At 50.2% G+C, this 16,845-nt stretch overlaps 2 protein-coding genes across 2 annotated transcripts; both read right to left on the bottom strand.

Annotated features, from left to right (window-relative positions):
* Positions 27-4,449, bottom strand: LYPLA2 (lysophospholipase II). The gene is made up of 10 exons (XM_003356203.4): positions 4,316-4,449; positions 2,778-2,881; positions 2,491-2,522; positions 2,295-2,360; positions 1,780-1,827; positions 1,619-1,689; positions 1,406-1,479; positions 1,227-1,328; positions 971-1,144; positions 27-882 (listed from the first exon to the last, which is right to left on the bottom strand). Exons 1-10 carry the CDS (start codon positions 4,437-4,439, stop codon positions 832-834), a joined length of 846 nt encoding a protein of 281 aa, XP_003356251.2. The 5' UTR covers positions 4,440-4,449; the 3' UTR covers positions 27-831.
* PITHD1 (PITH domain containing 1) lies at positions 7,067-15,073 on the bottom strand. The gene is made up of 6 exons (XM_003356196.3): positions 14,672-15,073; positions 14,001-14,044; positions 13,553-13,630; positions 9,453-9,557; positions 8,554-8,662; positions 7,067-8,011 (listed from the first exon to the last, which is right to left on the bottom strand). The coding sequence occupies exons 1-6, from the start codon at positions 14,867-14,869 to the stop codon at positions 7,910-7,912; spliced, it is 636 nt and encodes a 211-aa protein (XP_003356244.1). The 5' UTR covers positions 14,870-15,073; the 3' UTR covers positions 7,067-7,909.

Here is a 16,845-nt window from a genome sequence, read left to right as displayed (position 1 = left end):
GCCCCTGGGATAGAATCATCCAGGCCTGAGAGGTGAAGCCATTTCTTTAATTTTATATCGGAATCCAGGACACAACAAGAAAAACACCCAAAACTACATGGAGACAGAAGACAAGACACAAGTCCTCCCCACCTCTCCCCGGGCCCCAGCATGGGGGCGACGTGGGGTGGGACAGCTGCGGGCGACCTTGAGCCTCAGTCCAGCCCTGCAGGCTCCAGGCCTGGGGGGAGGGTAATGGGGAGGCAGGGCCCAGCCCCCAAGTCAATAAATGGCTGAGGGGAGGCCCCTCAAAGGCCTCCACCCCCTCAGCAACACCCCTGCGCAGGGGCAGGGAGCACAGCAGCAAGGGGGCCTGGGCCACAGACACATTCATGATTGAGAAGCAGCTGGAGTGGAGGAAGGAGACACGATTATCTGGGCAGAATATCAGTTGTGGGGAGGGGGTGGGAGGTGGGGCCGGGGAGGGCCCCATGGGCCAAACCCTGAGGTCACAGGAGGGGGCCCAAAGCGGGGCTAGTGAGTGAGGTCCTGAGTGAGTGGGTCAGCGGCTGGGCCCCTTTCTCCCGCTGCTTACAGCCCCTTCAATACTGCTGCCGGGGGGCCCCACCTCCGGGGAAACAGGTAAGAAAGCAGCCCACCCCCAGAGGCAGCCAGCCAGGTGGCCGAAGCCTGGAAAGAGGGCCTCCCTTGGCCTGCCTGCCCCAGAGGCCTGTGGGAAAAGGATGGGTCCAGGAGGGTGAGAGGGGCTCGACCGGCTCAGATCCAAGATGGTGCCTCGGGTGCGGAGTCCTCCGTGGGCCGGGGGACTGCGCCGGGGGCCAGCCACTCTTGTTAGACAGGAGGCAGCAGCTTCTCAAGAAACTCCTTCACAGCTGCCATCTCCTGGGGGTGAGGGGGGGCTGTGAGAGGCTCTGGCTGGAGGGAGGGGAAGGGAGGAGGTGGGAGTGGGTGGTAACCCCTCACTACTGACCTGAGGACAGGAGCTGTGCATGACACCTGGGTAAGTCTTGAACTGGACCCTGGCGGGTGTGACAACAGACCGGAGCTTCTCAGCTGTCAGGGCCCCAAACCGTACCGGAACCATGGGGTCCAGCTCCCCATGGCACTGAAGGATGGCCAGGTCCTTGGCACTGCCGTTGGCTGCCTGTGGGCAGAGCCAGTGCTTCAGCACAATCCCCCTGCCACAAGGAGATGGAGGGCAGGAGCAGGGTCATGGAGACACCCACCTGGGGGAAAGCCCGATGCAGAGGCAGCCAACAGCTCAATGCCACAATGCCAGCCAGAGGGTGGGGGCAGGTGAGGGCTGTGTAGAGGGACAGGGCCCCACCCTGGAGGAGAGAAAGAATGAGGGTCACGAGGGCACAGCTAAGATCCCATCCGCCAGCCCCCTCTCTCTCCTGCTCACCTGTGAAAAGCCTCCCAGGACAATCCGATTGGCAGGGATTCCATTCTTTATCTCGTGCTCAATCAAGGCCTTGACTGTGGGGAGGGGGCATGACTGGGTGGGGGAAAGCTGCTGGAGGGGCCCAGCGAAGGAAGCCAGACAGAGGTACTGCCCAGCACTTTCCTGGGGGCAGAGGGGAAGAGGGAGGATGCCCAGGAGGGGCTGGGGCCTTACTGTTCTCTGCTGCCTTCTTGATGCCAGCCTCGTCCTCTGGGGCATCTGGACTCAGCCCCATCAGGTCAAACCTGTGGGAGCAGAGGCGTTTGCAGCTACTGGAAGACCTGGGCTGGCCCTGGGCCACTCCCTCCACTCCTTTTCCTCCTCCCCAAACTCACCAGGAGGGCATCACCATCTTCATGTTGAGTGTCACGGGGATCCGAGGCCTGAGGAGGGACAGCAAGAAGGGCCGTGGTGCTCAGGAGAGATGAGGAAGCCGCTGCAGAGAGCCCGGAGGGGGCAGGGCAGCCCTGGGGAACCCTCCCAACAGGCCCGGCCTCTGTTTAAGGCGTTGCCAGGCAACCTGCCACGTGGGGCTGGAGGCTGTGGTTGGGGCATCAGCAGTGGTGATGGAGAGGCAGAGCCCAGTGCTCCGTGGGATGGGGTTCCAGTTCAGTCGGTGAGTACTTGGGGAAGGGGCACAAGGGGTCTGGTCTAGGCGTCTCAGGTCTAGGAGGCCTTGGGCTGGGGGCTGGACCCCATTCCTGAGGGCTCCACAGAAATGAAGGCTGAGAATGACACTTCTCACTGCTCCAGGCCCAGGCCCCAGGATGCGGCCGGCGGGAGAGAACAGGCCTGGGGCCACGGGACCACCCTCCATCCTCAGCCCCTCCCTTTCTGGGGTGACACTCACGCATGGGGACAGATGTACTTGACATGAGGAAGCCGGATGGTGGAGAGGGCGTCAGCCCAGCTGTGCCTGTAGGAGGGAAGGGAGAAGAGGCGCCTCTGTGGAGAGGGAGAAAGGGAGGGTGCCGGCCTCTCCAGGCCTGCCCACCGGGCCCTTCCCTACCCCCAACCCAGCAACACCCCCTTGCCAGCTCTCTCACCCTGTGTCTCCAAGTCCATGTAAAAAAATAACCTGGAAGGGGATCAGAGATGGGAGAGAGGGCAGTCAGCATCCTGCTACCACTCCATCCTCCAGATTTTAGCCATCCCCTTCTGACCCCCAGGGGCCTGGGGGGTAACTGGGGGATTAGCCAGATGGGTGAGGAACTCCGGGCCTCCTGGCCTCAGGCTCCTCCCCTCTCATCACTGCCATCTCCACTTCCCCACACTCCCTCCAGCCAGTTCCCCAGGTGGCCTGGGGGCCACGTGGGTAGGAGAGGATCCTTACCGCAGCCGTTTCCCGCTCAACTCCAGACACAGTGGCAGCATCGGTGAGCAGGGGCACAGACATGGTGTTACCACACATACACTGCAGGGCTCCACCGCTGGGGCCTGTGCAAATTTGGGGGAGTGGTCAAGAACAAGACCAGGCGGGGAGAGAATCCCGGCACAGGAGCAGAGCCTCAAACCCAGGGCCCATCCAGGCCATCAGCCCCCAATGGCACCCTGGGTGCTATCCTGGGCACAAAGAAAAGACAAGCAAGAAGGGCCAGAGGGGGCAGGAGGTTTGCCTTCATCCCAGGGCTGAAAAGCAAAGGTAGCCACCCTAGAGGCTCTGCTTCTGGCCCATCCCACAGCCTGAGCTTGCTGGAGATGGGCAGAGACAGGGCTTGGCGGCCACGGGGGTGGGGGGGGGGAGCCAGGGCATCCCTGCTGCCTTCTCCCCACCTGTCAGCGGGTAAGGCCTCCTCTCCCTTCTCTCCAATCATCCCCCTCCTCCCCAACTTCAAGCCCTACTGGGAAATGAAGGGGAGAAAAACGCCAGGGAAATATGCTTTCAGCCCCTACCCGCAACCCCTCAGACATTTTCTCCAACTTCCTTCCCATCCGGCCCCCATCAGCCTTCACAGCAGTTTCTGGCTCAACCGTTCTCAGAACCCCTGGGGAATGCCCATGTCCCTAGAAGGCACATGAACTCTGGTCCAACACCTACCCCCTAAATGGTGCCCCATGACCCCCTGAAGGAGGCTACCTGCTGCTGCTGCCCACTGACTCCAAAGAGGTCCCCCCAGCTCAGCCAAGCTCTGGGACTCCCAAACACACAAAAGAATGTCAAGCTGGCTGACTTCTCCCCATCCTCAGCATCCTCCAAACTCCCCGGGAGGCTTCTGCTACTTCCCCCTAAGTGCCTGCCCTTCCTACCGGGCGCCCTCCCCTCCTATCCCACCAACTGGCTTCCACCTTCCTTCTCAGTCCCCGAGTGCCTCTCTTCTCTGACCCCGGGGCCCCTCTGTCCACACAGAAGTGCACCCTTCGCTCTGAACTGAGATTTCCTTCCTTACCCACTAGGCGACTTTCACCTCTCACTCCAGGTCCCTCCTCTCCGAGTGGTGCCTTCCCGCCCCCGACCTGGGGTCTTCCTCCCCACAGTAAAAATTACAACCCTGATCCAGGGTCTCTGACTCCCCACAATGGGAACTTCTGTTCTGACCAAGAGTCTTCCTCCCTATAGTGACATTTTTTCTATCCTGACCCCGGACCCGCTTCTGCCCACAAAGGGGCGTTCTACCTTTGACCCCGGAGAGCCCCCGCCCATAATGGGATCTTCCACTTCCGACCCTGAAATCCTCTCATTGTACCCGGACCCCACCTTCTTCCTCCTCTCTACCCTCCGAGTCCCCAAGACTGGCCAGCATCTCTTCGCACCGCACTCCCCACCCCCATCCCTCACAACTGCGGTTGCCCCTCCCCACTCGCCAAGACCCTCGCGGTGGGCCGATGCCCCCCAGTGCCCTCCCTCCGCCTGCTGGCCCCGGACCAGAGTACCTCCACTCCCTGGGGGTTTAGAGACCTCTCCGGCGATTCTCCTCTTTCTCCCGCACAGACACACACTCTTCCCCCTCGGCCGCCCCCGCCGGAACTTCCGTTCGAGTCCCGGGAACCCAGCCATCCCGCTGCCGGAAGTAGCCTGGCCAGCAGTACGGAACCCGGAAGTGGGTGTCGGAGTTTCTTCATATAGGAGCTGCCATGTTGGGTCCGATGGGGCCACTCCCCGTAATTAAGCCACGGAGTCACCTGCAGAATCTGGGCAGTGTATCTGTGACTCCCACTTGCTTCCACCACCCATGCACCTCCTGGAGGAAACCTATCCTGAAGGAGAGGCGTTCCTCACACTAACATAGTCTCCCCCCTTCCCATCCCCACGGGCCACACGTCATTACGGTCATGGGTATCCACCACTGGCTTTCATGCCCTATTCCAGGATCATGGGTAGAGTTATACACTCACCTGACAAGATCCTTAGAGACTGTCTAGTCTTCCAGTCTCATTTTAAAGATGAGGAAACTGAGGTTCAAAGAAGGGAAGTAAACAGCAATCTCAGGTTTACACTGTAATGCTGCCTCTGCACCTGTTTCCTGAGCTATAAAGCGGTGATAATAACCACCTTTCCTCCTTCACAGTTTCGCTGTTAGGCTCAAATGAGGTTGTGTGGAAGTGCTTTATACAGTATAAAATCAGTGTGAGGATGTAAAGACTCTAAAAAGGACCCTGGGGGAAAAAAGAGCACTGGCATCAGCAGTGTCTGTGAAAACTGGACAGGAATCAAAAGTGTTGTCTTAGCTCTGCCCTACGCAAACAATGCCACGCAGACAGCGCACAAGATAACCACCGGCAGTGAGCTCCAGTTAACAAAAAGGGTTTCACTTGGTAACCGAGGAGTCACTCGGTGCTTGCTGCACTGGTAAAATGGAACCGGGCTCAGGGTCCACATAAAGGCTGGAAGGGGAGGCAAAGTGAGCTGAAGGCTCTTGTCTCTGAAAGAGCCCGTGGGCATCTACAAACAGGAAATGAGTCATGCTCATCCGTCAGCAGTTTAGGACTCATTCACCCAGCATAACCTACACTAGTTTTTCTTTGAACTGAAAGAAAACAGTAAACTTGGAAGTTCAACAAAGCTCTTTTCCCCAGGTTAAGAGGCGTTTGGTCTTAAGTACTCAGCAGGTCAGAGACAGAGCCTAAAAAAGGCCTGAACAGGAAGAATGTGTCCACAGGACCATAGCAGGCCCAGCACCCAGGATTGGATGTCAGAAGAAATGGGATAAGTGTGTGAAGACAACACAGCTGCCCCCACTCCCAGAATGCCTGCTGGGTCAGCTTGTGGAGGAACAGACAATTCCTCCTGCATCCCAATCACCTGAGACATGGGTGGCACTTTGAGCAATTCTTTGGAGTAAAAATCAAATTCAGAGGCCCAGTCCCAGAGGCTATCTGTGATTAGTGCTTTAATCAGTGGAACTAATGAAAGGCTAGTTTGCTAACATTTCTAACTTTATTCTCCCCCTACCCCAAATTAAAACATAGCCCTTCTTTTATCTCCAAATGACCCAACTGAAACAAAGAGGCTGTGGTGGAGGAGTGAGGACCCCTAGTGCATCAAGAGTTGTATTTGCAGAGTTCCCATCATGGCGCAGCAGAAACGAATCTGACTAGGAACCATGAGGTTGCAGGTTCAATCCCTGGCCTCGCTCAGTGGGATCTGGCATTGCTATGGCTGTGGTGCAGGCCAGCAGGTGTAGCTCCAATTCAACCCCTAGCCTGGGAACCTCCATAAGCCCCAGACATGGCCCTAAAAAGCAAAAAAAATAAAATTCATTTGCATCCTAGTTGGTTTCAGGCAGCATTTCAGAAATTGTGAGGTTGACATGGCTTGGTGGTGGCAGGCTTCCTCAGAATAGGCTAGAGAAACAGGCTAACAACAGGGTGGACCAATCCTGCAGAGGAATTCCCTCACTGATCCCCATTATCAAGTCTATCTATTTCCTGCAAGGGAGAAAATACTGACCATTTCAAATCCTCTACTTTTAGATACTTATATTCTCTCCAATTGCTATACTGAATTTTCAAACTTAAATCCAGTGTCTTGGGTTTGTTTACCTTTAGAACATATGTGCTGCTCACTTATTTTCCTCACCACCATTTTTTCTGATGAGTTCCAGAATCTGCTCTCCCTTATTTTTGTAAATGTCACCCCACAAGTTACTTCCTTGCATGAAAAATGGAATGCAAGGTTTTTTCGTTTTTTTTTTTTTTTTTGCCATTTCTTGGGCCGCTCCCACGGCATATGGAGATTCCCAGGCTAGGGGTCCAATCGGAGCTGTAGCCGCCAGCCTATGCCAGAGCCACAGCAACGCGGGATCCGAGCCGTGTCTGCAACCTACACCACAGCTCACGGCAACGCCAGATCGTTAACCCACTGAGCAAGTGCAGGGATCGAACCCGAAACCTCATGGTTCCTAGTCAGATTCGTTAACCACTGCGCCACGACGGGAACTCCAAATGCAAGGTTTTTAACCTCACCTTCCTCTTTACAAAATGTAGGTAGGTGGGTGTAGGAGTGTTTCTAGCCTACTATATAGAATTAAGCCTGACCTTTCCTAGAGAAACTGATCCAGTCTTGATACAACTGTGGCACTTATGATCTACCTAGTATAAAACAACAACAAATTTCAAAGTTCCATACAGCTCCCAGTAAAGTTTTCATAAGTACTACCAAGAACTTAAAAGGATATACAAACATTAAGTCTGGCAAGGATTTATTAGGAAGCTTATTAATCACAGTGAATAAAAAGCCATGAACAGAAGAACTGAGATTTCCAAATTCTGCCACTGGGCTTACAATACTAGTGAGAAGCTAATAAACATTAAGGATATCCAAGGAGAATCTTACCTAAGTCCCAATCTCACCCGGACCAGCATACCCACAAACACAGAAATGATGCCCTTGCTCGCCTCAGACTGCTTACCTGGGCAGTAGGAAAAAAGACCTTCTCCTCAAGCTATTAAGCATCATCAGGTGATTCCTGCTCTTCTAGCTATAACCATGGGACACTACTGAATGACAGACAACTCCAAGCTGGGCAACTTGACAAGAATGTTGAAAGATGACAGGGAGAAGGAGCAAGCAGGGACAAGTATTTCTAGTTGGAAACCCTCCTGATGGTTAATACAAACACAATGCTGAGGCTTCAGAAAGTTTATGCAGCCCAGGAATAGTCTCCACTTTAAGAAAAAAAAAAGTCACACAAAAATCCTGCCACAAAGCAACAAGATACTTGGAATCCCATGGCCACATTAACTGGAAAGGCAGGCATTATCCATGACTACCAGACGCTGACCAGCCCAAGACCCAATTTCTGCAGGCCCCTAGAGAACCACGATTGTCCCTCAGCGCCCACACAAGCCTTTCCGGGGGTGTGGTGTCTTCCATAGGCCAGGTTTCTGCAGCAAGCTCCAAACACAAAGCTTGGCAGAGGCTGTAGCTGCCAACTCTCTCTGGAGCCCCATCTCTCTTTGTCCTCCCCAACAGGATGTCACATATCTTCACTGACACAACGCCTCTGTAGGAGCCTTGGCCAGCCCTTAGGAAATAAAGTGTGTCTGTGGGGTAACCTGATGGACCCTGTGGTCAGCTGGGTTGGCCGATGCTTCATAATTGCAGATGGTCACTTCATGTCGGCGAAGCTGTAAGAAAATTGAGAGGCTGGGTCAGCTGGCCATTTCCCAGACCACACAATGGAGTAGTCGTTATTCAGGTTCATTTCTATAAGTCATTATCTAATCTCTTCCCTGTTCTGATACTTTTCATCCTGATAAGATCTGGATAAGATCACATCCACGGTTTACCCCGTAACCTAGAAGATTCATTCCTCCATTCTAATGGAGGCACCGTGAGAAAAGGACCTTGTCTACCTTGTCTATCATCTTTTCTCTGGTGCCTGGAACAAGAAATGTTATCAACAATGTTAAATGAAGGAAATAATTTTAAGGTGAAAAAACCGAATTGATATAATTGTATTATTTCAACTCCTTTAAAATTCCTACGGCCTGTTAAATGAGACAGTTTACAGTGATGAAACCAAGAAAAATTAAGAGGGACTAGGAGCAGTCAATGTCTCACCTGCTTTGTCCTTTCCTTTAAGCTCCCACTTCCACAGCATGCAGATATACACACACATATGCACACATACTGGAGGGAGTCAATAATATTTCCAACCCCATCTTACCTCAGTCCATTCTCCTCTCAGGCCAATATAAAAGACCTTTGTGGTATCGGCTCCAAAGTTTTTTGAAATATGAATTGAAAGGTGATAGACATTTGAAAAACGAGAAATTCTAGAGGATAAAAGGAGTAGGGAGAGAAGACAACAATTAGAGTTCAATGAGAAGCTCACCACGATGTCAAAAATGACAGTTCAGACTCCACCTTTTGGTAAAACCCAGGCAAATGTCAGAGAACAATCTTGGGGTCTTACATCTCATTTTTCACCTTTAGACAAGCAATTAATACATTTACTGAACATCTGCCAGACCCTGCCCAAGATAACAGGAACAAAAAAATGAATCAACATTACCCCTGCCCTCAAGGAACAGGAAGGAGAAATGCCGTGTGACCAGGCAGGGATGTGAAAACAAACTCAGTAGGGAATGGAGAACTAATGAAGAGATAAGGTGGTCACATGTAACTCGGCCTGCTATAAGCCCACTTTGCAGAGAGGAATTCTGAAAACATCTTTCCTAAGACCATCCCAGGAGCTCATTCAGATCTGCCAAATTTTTCTGGCCAGGCCCACGGCATGTGGAAGTTCCTGGGCCAGGGATTGAATCAGTACAACAGTAGTGACAAGGCTGGGTCCTTAACTCCAAAGCCACCAAGGAACTCCCAGATCTGCCAATTGCTTACAGGTTAACAAGTCTGTGGCTTGCACTAAACTTCTGCCAAAATTTGACCAAGCCTAGGATCACGCCTCCTCCACTGTTTTGTTTCTGACACTGAGAGAACACATGAAACGAGCCCAAAACAATTTGTAAGCCCAGCAAGCACTAATGCACAGATGCTCATTGCAAATGAGGGAACGCCTGCTATTCTCGAACCCAGAGAGCGGAAGAGAGGCCCAGTGCTTACTTTGTAGCATACTCTAATTCTCCTGTAAGATCCCGGTTCAGACTAAAGGTCTGATCTGGCTCCCTATCTGTATCATCAAAGGACATCTGTGGAATGTTCTTGTACCTGAGAAAGGAAAGAGAAGAAAAATCAAGAAACATGCATTATCATATCTTGCAGTTTCTCAAAATTTCCTAGACTCAACTGCTTTCAGTTCTATCAAAAGGAGATCAAATTTTGGAAATGGCATTTTACTGGCATTTATACGCAGATATCTTTAATCTAGCAAGAAAAGAGCTGAGAACTGCAACATAATCCAATGGCATCTTTGAGTGGGTTAAGATCACATGAGAAGCAATACACAAAGAGGTAGCTCAAATTAGGTCACATGCAGCAAGTGCATGGAGAAAATAAGCAACTCTGCACATTCAGACTAAGCTGAGGATGTTAAACAAACAGCTTACTCATGGGGGAAAAATACTTTGGCAGAAACATATTAAACACAGTTAAGAGATAAGATCAGGTAACCCAACGCTCAAGCATTTTTTTGTGTTCAAAATTACCCTACATACCGAGTCATCTTACAATTCTTAAAAAAATACAATTTGGGGATTGCCATTTTGAAAAGAGCACAGAAGACCGCAAATTCACGATGGGCTTTGGAAAGTCAAATAAAAAACTGCTAGTGAAGAAAAAAATTGCAAGACACAGCAGTCTCTTCTATAACACAAATTCTAAAGGACTGAGCCACACACACCCCCAATCTCTACAGTGTTTTATTAACACAACACATGAGAGGGGCCTAGCAAAATTCATGTAATTTAAGAAAGCAAAAGTTTGCTTCAAAGTGTTTCTAAGAAAAAAAAAAAAACAAACAAAAAGGAGTTCCCGTTGTGGCGCAGTGGTTAACGAATCCGACTGGGAACCATGAGGTTGCGGGTTCGGTCCCTGCCCTTGCTCAGTGGGTTAATGATCCGGCATTGCCGTGAGCTGTGGTGTAGGTTGCAGACGGGGCTCGGATCCCGCGTTGCTGTGGCTCTGGCGTAGGCCAGTGGCTACGGCTCTGATTAGACCCCTAGCCTGGGAACCTCCATATGCCGTGGGAGCGGCCCAAGAAATAGCAACAACAACAACAACAAAAACAAAGTGTTTCTAAGAATCATGCACAGAATAATAAAAATAGTGAACAGTTACAAGCAGCATTATGGGAGGCAGTGTAGCACTGTGGTAAAAAGCAGTGTCTCTGGAGCTAGACTTCCTAGGTTTAAAGCCTGGCTCTGTCACTTGCTAGTTGTGTAATCCTAGGCAAGTGATTTAACCTGTCTCTTAGTTTCTCATCTGTGAAATGGGGATAGCAACAGTGCATATCCCATACAGTTGATGTGGACATTAAATAGAATCAACTCTAAGAGACAGATTTGGTAAAAATTTTGTTACAGAGTATTTCAAACACATGCAAAAGTAGAGAGAGGAGGTCCCGTCGGGGCTCAGCAGAAATGAATCGGACTAGTTTCCATGAGGATGCAAGTTCGATCCCTGGCCTCACTAAGTGGGTTAAGGATCCGGGGCTGCTGTGAGCTGAGGTTGCAGACGGGGCGGTCCATTACAGGATACTGAATACAGTTCCCTATGCTATACAGTAGACCTTTTTATGTTTTTTATATAATAGTTTGTATCTGCTAATCAAGTAAGGATTTAAGAAAAACCTGTGGTACCATCTTATAATTAGCAATTAACAATAATTCTTTAATATCATCTAACATCCCAGTCTTCAAATTTCACTGATTTAAATCTCAATTTAATTTTTCTGAATGTGCTGATGATATGTCATAGTTGAAGAGGCATTCTTTAGCAATGTACATAAAATGGTGCATTTTACAATCAATGACATCTTAGATTCGGTAAAGTGTAGTACATGAAAGTGCTTAGAACTGAGGGCTATGTAAGTATTTGCACCTGCTTTTCCCAAACCGGGTATTTACTCTGTTCCAGACTTATCCTCAGCTTTTTACATGTTATACCTCATTTCTGTCCATAATCTTAAGAGATTCAGACTATAATTAACATTTTAGGAGTTCCCGTCGTGGCGCAGCGGTTAACAAATCCGACTAGGAACCATGAAGTTGCGGGTTCGGTCCCTGCCCTTGCTCAGTGGGTTAACGATCCGGCGTTGCCGTGAGCTGTAGTGTAGGTTGCAGACGCGGCTCGGATCCTGCGTTGCTGTGGCTCTGGTGTAGGCCGGGGACTACAGCTCCGATTCGACCCCTAGCCTGGGAACCTCCATATGCCGCGGGAGCGGCCCAAAGAAATAGCAAAAAGACAAAAAAAAAAAAAAAAAAAACATTTTACATATGAAAAAATTGAGATATAGAGAAGTAATGCCCAAAGTCATGTGGCTAACAAGGGGTAGCCAGAATTGAACTCAAGCAGTTTATTCCGGAGCCCATTCTTTTTTTTTTTTTTGTCTTTTTGCTATTTCTTGGGCCGCTCCCTCGGCATATGGAGGTTCCCAGGCTAGGGGTCGAATCGGAGCTGTAGCCACCGGCCTACACCAGAGCCACAGCAACTCGGGATCCGAGCTGCGTCTGCAACCTACACCACAGCTCACGGCAACGCCGGATCGTTAACCCACTGAGCAAGGGCAGGGACTGAACCTGCAACCTCATGGTTCCTAGTTGGATTCTTTAACCACTGCGCCACGACGGGAACTCCCGGAGCCCATTCTTAATCATAACGCAACATGGATGTTTAGTCCTCTCCAGCTAATCCAATCCATCTCCCAAGTAAGTGGATCTCAAAAAGCTTCACCTCAAACATGTTTTGTTTCCTTAAAATGACTAAATGTGTGGATTTGCCTTCAAAATCATATTTCTAACATTCAAAAATGGTATCCATTTCTTAAATTTTTCATTTAAATTGATTAATTTTTCAAAAGAACTTTTTTTTTTCCTTTTTGCTATTTAGGGTCACACCCACAGTATATGGAAGTTCCCAGGCTAGGGGTTGAATCAGAGCTGTAGCTGCTGGCCTACGCCAGAGCCACAACATGGGATCCAAGAAGCATTGCGACCTACAGCACAGCTCACAGCAGCCCAGGATCCTAAACCCAGTGAATGAGGCCAGGCACATCCTCATGGATACTAGTCGGATTCGTTACCACTGAGACACAACGGGAACACCTCAAAAGAACTTTTTATGTAAAGTTCTTCTGATACTTGTTTCTCCAGCACTCAGGAACTGGTCCCCCCACTGCCACCCCTGCTTTTTTTTTTTTTTTTTTTTTTTTGCTGCACCTGAGGCATGTGGAAGTTCCAGGGCCAGGGATCCAACCCACATCACAGCAATGACAATGCCAGATACTTAACTGCTACTTCTTTATTTTTTTGGCTGCGCCCAGGGAACATGGAAGCTCCCAGACCAGGGACTGAATCCGAGCCACAGTTGAAACCTTCGTCACAGCTGTGGTAACACCAGATCCTTAACCCATGGCACCCAGCCTGGGATGGAACCCACACCTCCATAGTGACCCAAGCCACTGGAGTCAGATCCTTAACCCACTGCACCGCAACAGGCACTCTTCCTCCCTCTTAGAAAGGATCCACTGGAAGTTGTTAAAGAGGAAGTATGAGCTCTGAGGTCAACAGGTTCAGTTTTACAAGAGGCAGAGAGAACTTTGCTAACTAAAGCCATGCAAACTCAGATGGGGTGATTCCAGCTCAACAAAACACACAGAAAGATTATAAGTGTCTGAAAAAGCAAAGGAAAAATTTGAAGCTAACCCCAAGAGTAGAATCCATAAAGGTCATTTGAGATCTGCAGATGTGTTATTAAGAAAACTGCATAGTCATCAACAGTTGGCATTTATAGGATGCTCTCTGAATGAATGATGCCATAGCAAGGCTTTGAAGAGAGACAAGCTGTTGGCCCTAAAGATGCTTAATCTAAAAATGTCATTAATTCAGGAAAAGATAAGCATAATCTGTACAAACAGAAGACATCTTTTAGGGGGGGATATTTAACGCAGTATAGAAGAAAAAATCATTATTCTGGAATAAAGTGCTACCAGAGGAAAGAGAAAAAGAGACAGGAGCTTCTTGAGGGCCTAAACCCTTGCCACTTACAGTCTCATCTCAGAGGGGTGTGAGTCATCATCTTCTCCCATTATAATGATGCCTTTGAGCTTGACATTGCCTGTGAATCTGCCAGAAGGCAAAAAAGAGAGTTGTCAACCTGGGTTGGAATCTCTGCTGAGCTGTGTGATCCTGTGCAAGACCCTTCCCCTTTCTGGCCTTCAGTTCATGCTTGTGTCAGACTTGTACTAGATAATTTCTAAGATCCCACCTGCCTCTGGCATTCTGTGGTTCTAAGAAATTTACCTTGACTTCTCAGTTATCGTTTAAGAACATCTTTTCTCAGTCTGCACCAAGAAAGCAATGATGCTTTTCTCCTCACACCCACCACGGTAATTTACCCCATTTCTAGAAACAGATGTGTGCTCCTGACACCACCAATGAATGAATCCTGAGTATAGCCTATTCAGCCTGAGGCAAACACCAAGGAGATACTTACGGAATATTAAACAGAAGCTCTTCATCTGCATCACTTTCAACAAACTGGAGGGAATGGGGAGGGGGTAGGAGAAAGCAACAAATATTTGCTGAGAGCCTACAATTTTAGACATGTTCCACCCTGTTTTACAGCTGAAGTGCAATGCAAATAGTCAACCTCCCTCGATTATCCAGCACTTATTAACATTCAGGGCCGATCAGCCCCCTGCAATTGTCTGCAAAGATCTACGATCCACAGCTTTCGAATGGCTCTGTGACCCCGCAATGGTGAACGCTCGAGATAGATATCGCGCTTTATCTCCCCAGGCCGGTCTTTGGTCTTCATCTGGTGATAAGTGATCAGGCTGCAACTGGACTAGTGGTCAAGCGGTAAGGAAGACGCCCTGATGGCCATCCTCCCCCACGACCTCCCGAAGCCCTGGACTGAATGTTGGATGTGTAAAGCAAAGTGCCCCTTTCTGTCTCTGGGCCTCAGTTCCCTTAACCTGCAAAATGGGGAGACTCGCCTCTGTCGCCTCTCAAAGGGCTGGCAGGAGACGGGCATGGGAAAGCGCTTGCCAATCGGGCTGTGGTTATTTTTAACTTTAGGAACAAGGTTGACAGCAGACGGGCGGCCTGAGGCCCCGCTCGGGTCCCCGCCTCGCCCGCCCGCCCAGGCTCGGGAAGGCCCACCTTGGAGCGGTCGGTCCGCTCCTCCCAGGGCTTGAAGACGCCGCGACCGCTGCCTTCACGGCTCTCGTTGAGGCACTGCAGCCGCTCCAGGTCGATGCGCAGGTACAGGCCGTAGGCCAGGCCGCGCTGCTCGGGTGGCTCCTCCCGTTCGGCGGCACAGCGGCAGCCGCTCCCGCCGTGGCTGTGGCCGTGCGACATGGCGACGCCGCCGCCGCCCGCGCGTCCCTTCGGCCCTGCCGCAGCGGCCACCCGCGCTTCGCTCGTTTCGCTCCGGCCGCCAAGCGCGCAGCGGCCGCCGCGTCGTAAAAGGCGCCCCTGTGCGACGCATGCGCTTGAGGAGCACAGGGCGGGGCTCGGAGGGGGTTACTTTTGACCCAGCGGTTTCAGGAGCCAGGGAGCTGATTAATGTTGACTCTTTCAGCCTTGGAGACGGATGTTGTTGCCTTCCCAGGTTTTTTGCCAGATGTGGAAACTAAAGGGCAGAGAGATTAAATGGTGTTCCGAGAAAATGTTGGGGCTGGGTTTCGAATCCCCCTCCCCTTTAGACTAAAGTCTGTTCCCTCTTTGTTTACCACCACCGTTTTTGGGGGAGCTGGTGGCGCAGTGATAAGGCCCTGAGGAGCAGGGAGCACATTATCACGGCCTCACTTGTGCGCGCTTAGGCCTTAGAGCTCACAAACCCACTGTCATAGCCACTATCTTCACAGTGGGCTTAGCGGTCGACACCAAGGGCTTTAAGGACAGCCGAATCTGGAGGCAAGTCCTGGGTCTGTTACTGACTGTGTGACGCCCCAGTAACTCATGTTCCCCTGAGACTTCGTCCTCCTCTGTAAAGTGGGGCTGGTAATATCTTTTTCATAGGATCGCAATGAGTATTAAATGAAATAATGCACTTCAAGAATTCAGCACAATAGGGAGCCCCCGTCATGGCTCGGCGGTAATGAACCGCACTAGTATCCGTGAGGACTTCGGTTAGATCCCTGGCCTCGCTCAGTGGGTTAAGGATCCGGTGTTGTGATCTGTGGTGTAGGTCGCAGACGCGCCTTGGATCTGGCGTTGCTGTGGCTGTGGCCTAGACTGAGAGCTGCAAGTGGGATTCAACCCCTAGCCTGGGAACTTCCACATACTGCAGGTGCAGCCCTAAAAAGACAAAAATTAGGAGTTCCCGTCGTGGCACAATGGTTAACGAATCCGACCAAGAACCATGAGGTTGTGGGTTCGATCCCTGGCCTTGCTCAGTGGGTTAACGATGCGGCATTGCCCTGAGCTGTGGTGTAGGTTGCAGTCGCAGCTTGGATCCCGCGTTGCTATGGCTCTGGCATAGTCCGGTGGCTACAGCTCCGATTGGACCCCTAGCCTGGGAACTCCGTATATTGTGAGAGCAGCCCAATAAATGGCAAAAAATAAATAAATAAATAATTTTTTAAAAAAAGAATTCAGCACATTAGCTGACACATGGTAAGAAGTCAGTAATTATGATACATCTTGATTCAAATTCAGGCGCTTCCACTTACTAGCTGTGAGGCCTTGGGCAAGTGATTTAGCTTCCCTGAGAGTAAACTGAGTTTACTCCCTGTAAATAAAATAATTGGACTAGATGAATTTTAAGTCCCCTCCCTATGTGATATTTCAGAGCAGTTTTTTGTTTTTTGTCTTTTTGCCTTTTTAGGGCCGTACCCGAAGCATATGGAGGTTCCCAGGCTAGGGGGTCCAATCGGAGCTGTAGCTGCCAGCCTATGCCAGAGGATCAAACCTGCAACCTCATGGTTCCTAGTGGGATCCGTTAACCACTGAGCCATGACGGGAACTCCCCGAGCAGTTTTTTGAAACAGCTGGCTGTGACCCATTCATAAGTCTTTTTTTTTTTTTTTTCCTATTAATAAGTCAAAGTTCATTTAGAGGATTGTCACCAGCACTAAAAAACTGAGTAAAAAGTTCAGAATGTATCACATTTTAAGTCTCAATTTTTGGAACTTTTGTTTCAGCTTTGGGTTTGTGTATTCAGGTGCAATTTAAGATTTTTTTTTTTCTTGTTTTGTCTTGTAGGTTGAGGGCAGAAGAATGGAAAGCCCCCAAAAAAAGGAAAGCCAAAGATTTTGTCCTTACTCCTTGGTGGAGACGGGCAAAGACAGGCTGGAGAGAGAGTTATGGGATACTCTGGATGTCCCCTGCCC

Source organism: Sus scrofa, chromosome 6 (genome assembly GCF_000003025.6).
Source record: "Sus scrofa isolate TJ Tabasco breed Duroc chromosome 6, Sscrofa11.1, whole genome shotgun sequence".
Lineage (NCBI taxonomy): Eukaryota > Metazoa > Chordata > Mammalia > Artiodactyla > Suidae > Sus > Sus scrofa.
Note: the sequence above shows the minus strand (reverse complement) of the source record. Positions and strands in the feature narration are given on the sequence as shown.

What these genes read in the sequence shown, in the direction of transcription:
- LYPLA2 (XM_003356203.4), bottom strand. Translation starts at nt 4,439, where the DNA reads ATGGCTGGGTTCCCGGGACTCGAACGGAAGTTCCGGCGGGGGCGGCCG. An exon ending in TAAACCCCCAGGGAGTGGAG is followed by an intron (nt 2,882 to 4,315) that starts GTACTCTGGTCC and finishes AAATTTGCACAG; the next exon opens with GCCCCAGCGGTGGAGCCCTG. An exon ending in TCCTGGGAGGCTTTTCACAG is followed by an intron (nt 1,329 to 1,405) that starts GTGAGCAGGAGA and finishes TCTCTCCTCCAG; the next exon opens with GGTGGGGCCCTGTCCCTCTA.
- PITHD1 (XM_003356196.3), bottom strand. Translation starts at nt 14,869, where the DNA reads ATGTCGCACGGCCACAGCCACGGCGGGAGCGGCTGCCGCTGTGCCGCC. An exon ending in AGCGGACCGACCGCTCCAAG is followed by an intron (nt 14,045 to 14,671) that starts GTGGGCCTTCCC and finishes CATTCCCTCCAG; the next exon opens with TTTGTTGAAAGTGATGCAGA. An exon ending in CACCCCTCTGAGATGAGACT is followed by an intron (nt 9,558 to 13,552) that starts GTAAGTGGCAAG and finishes TTCCTTTCTCAG; the next exon opens with GTACAAGAACATTCCACAGA.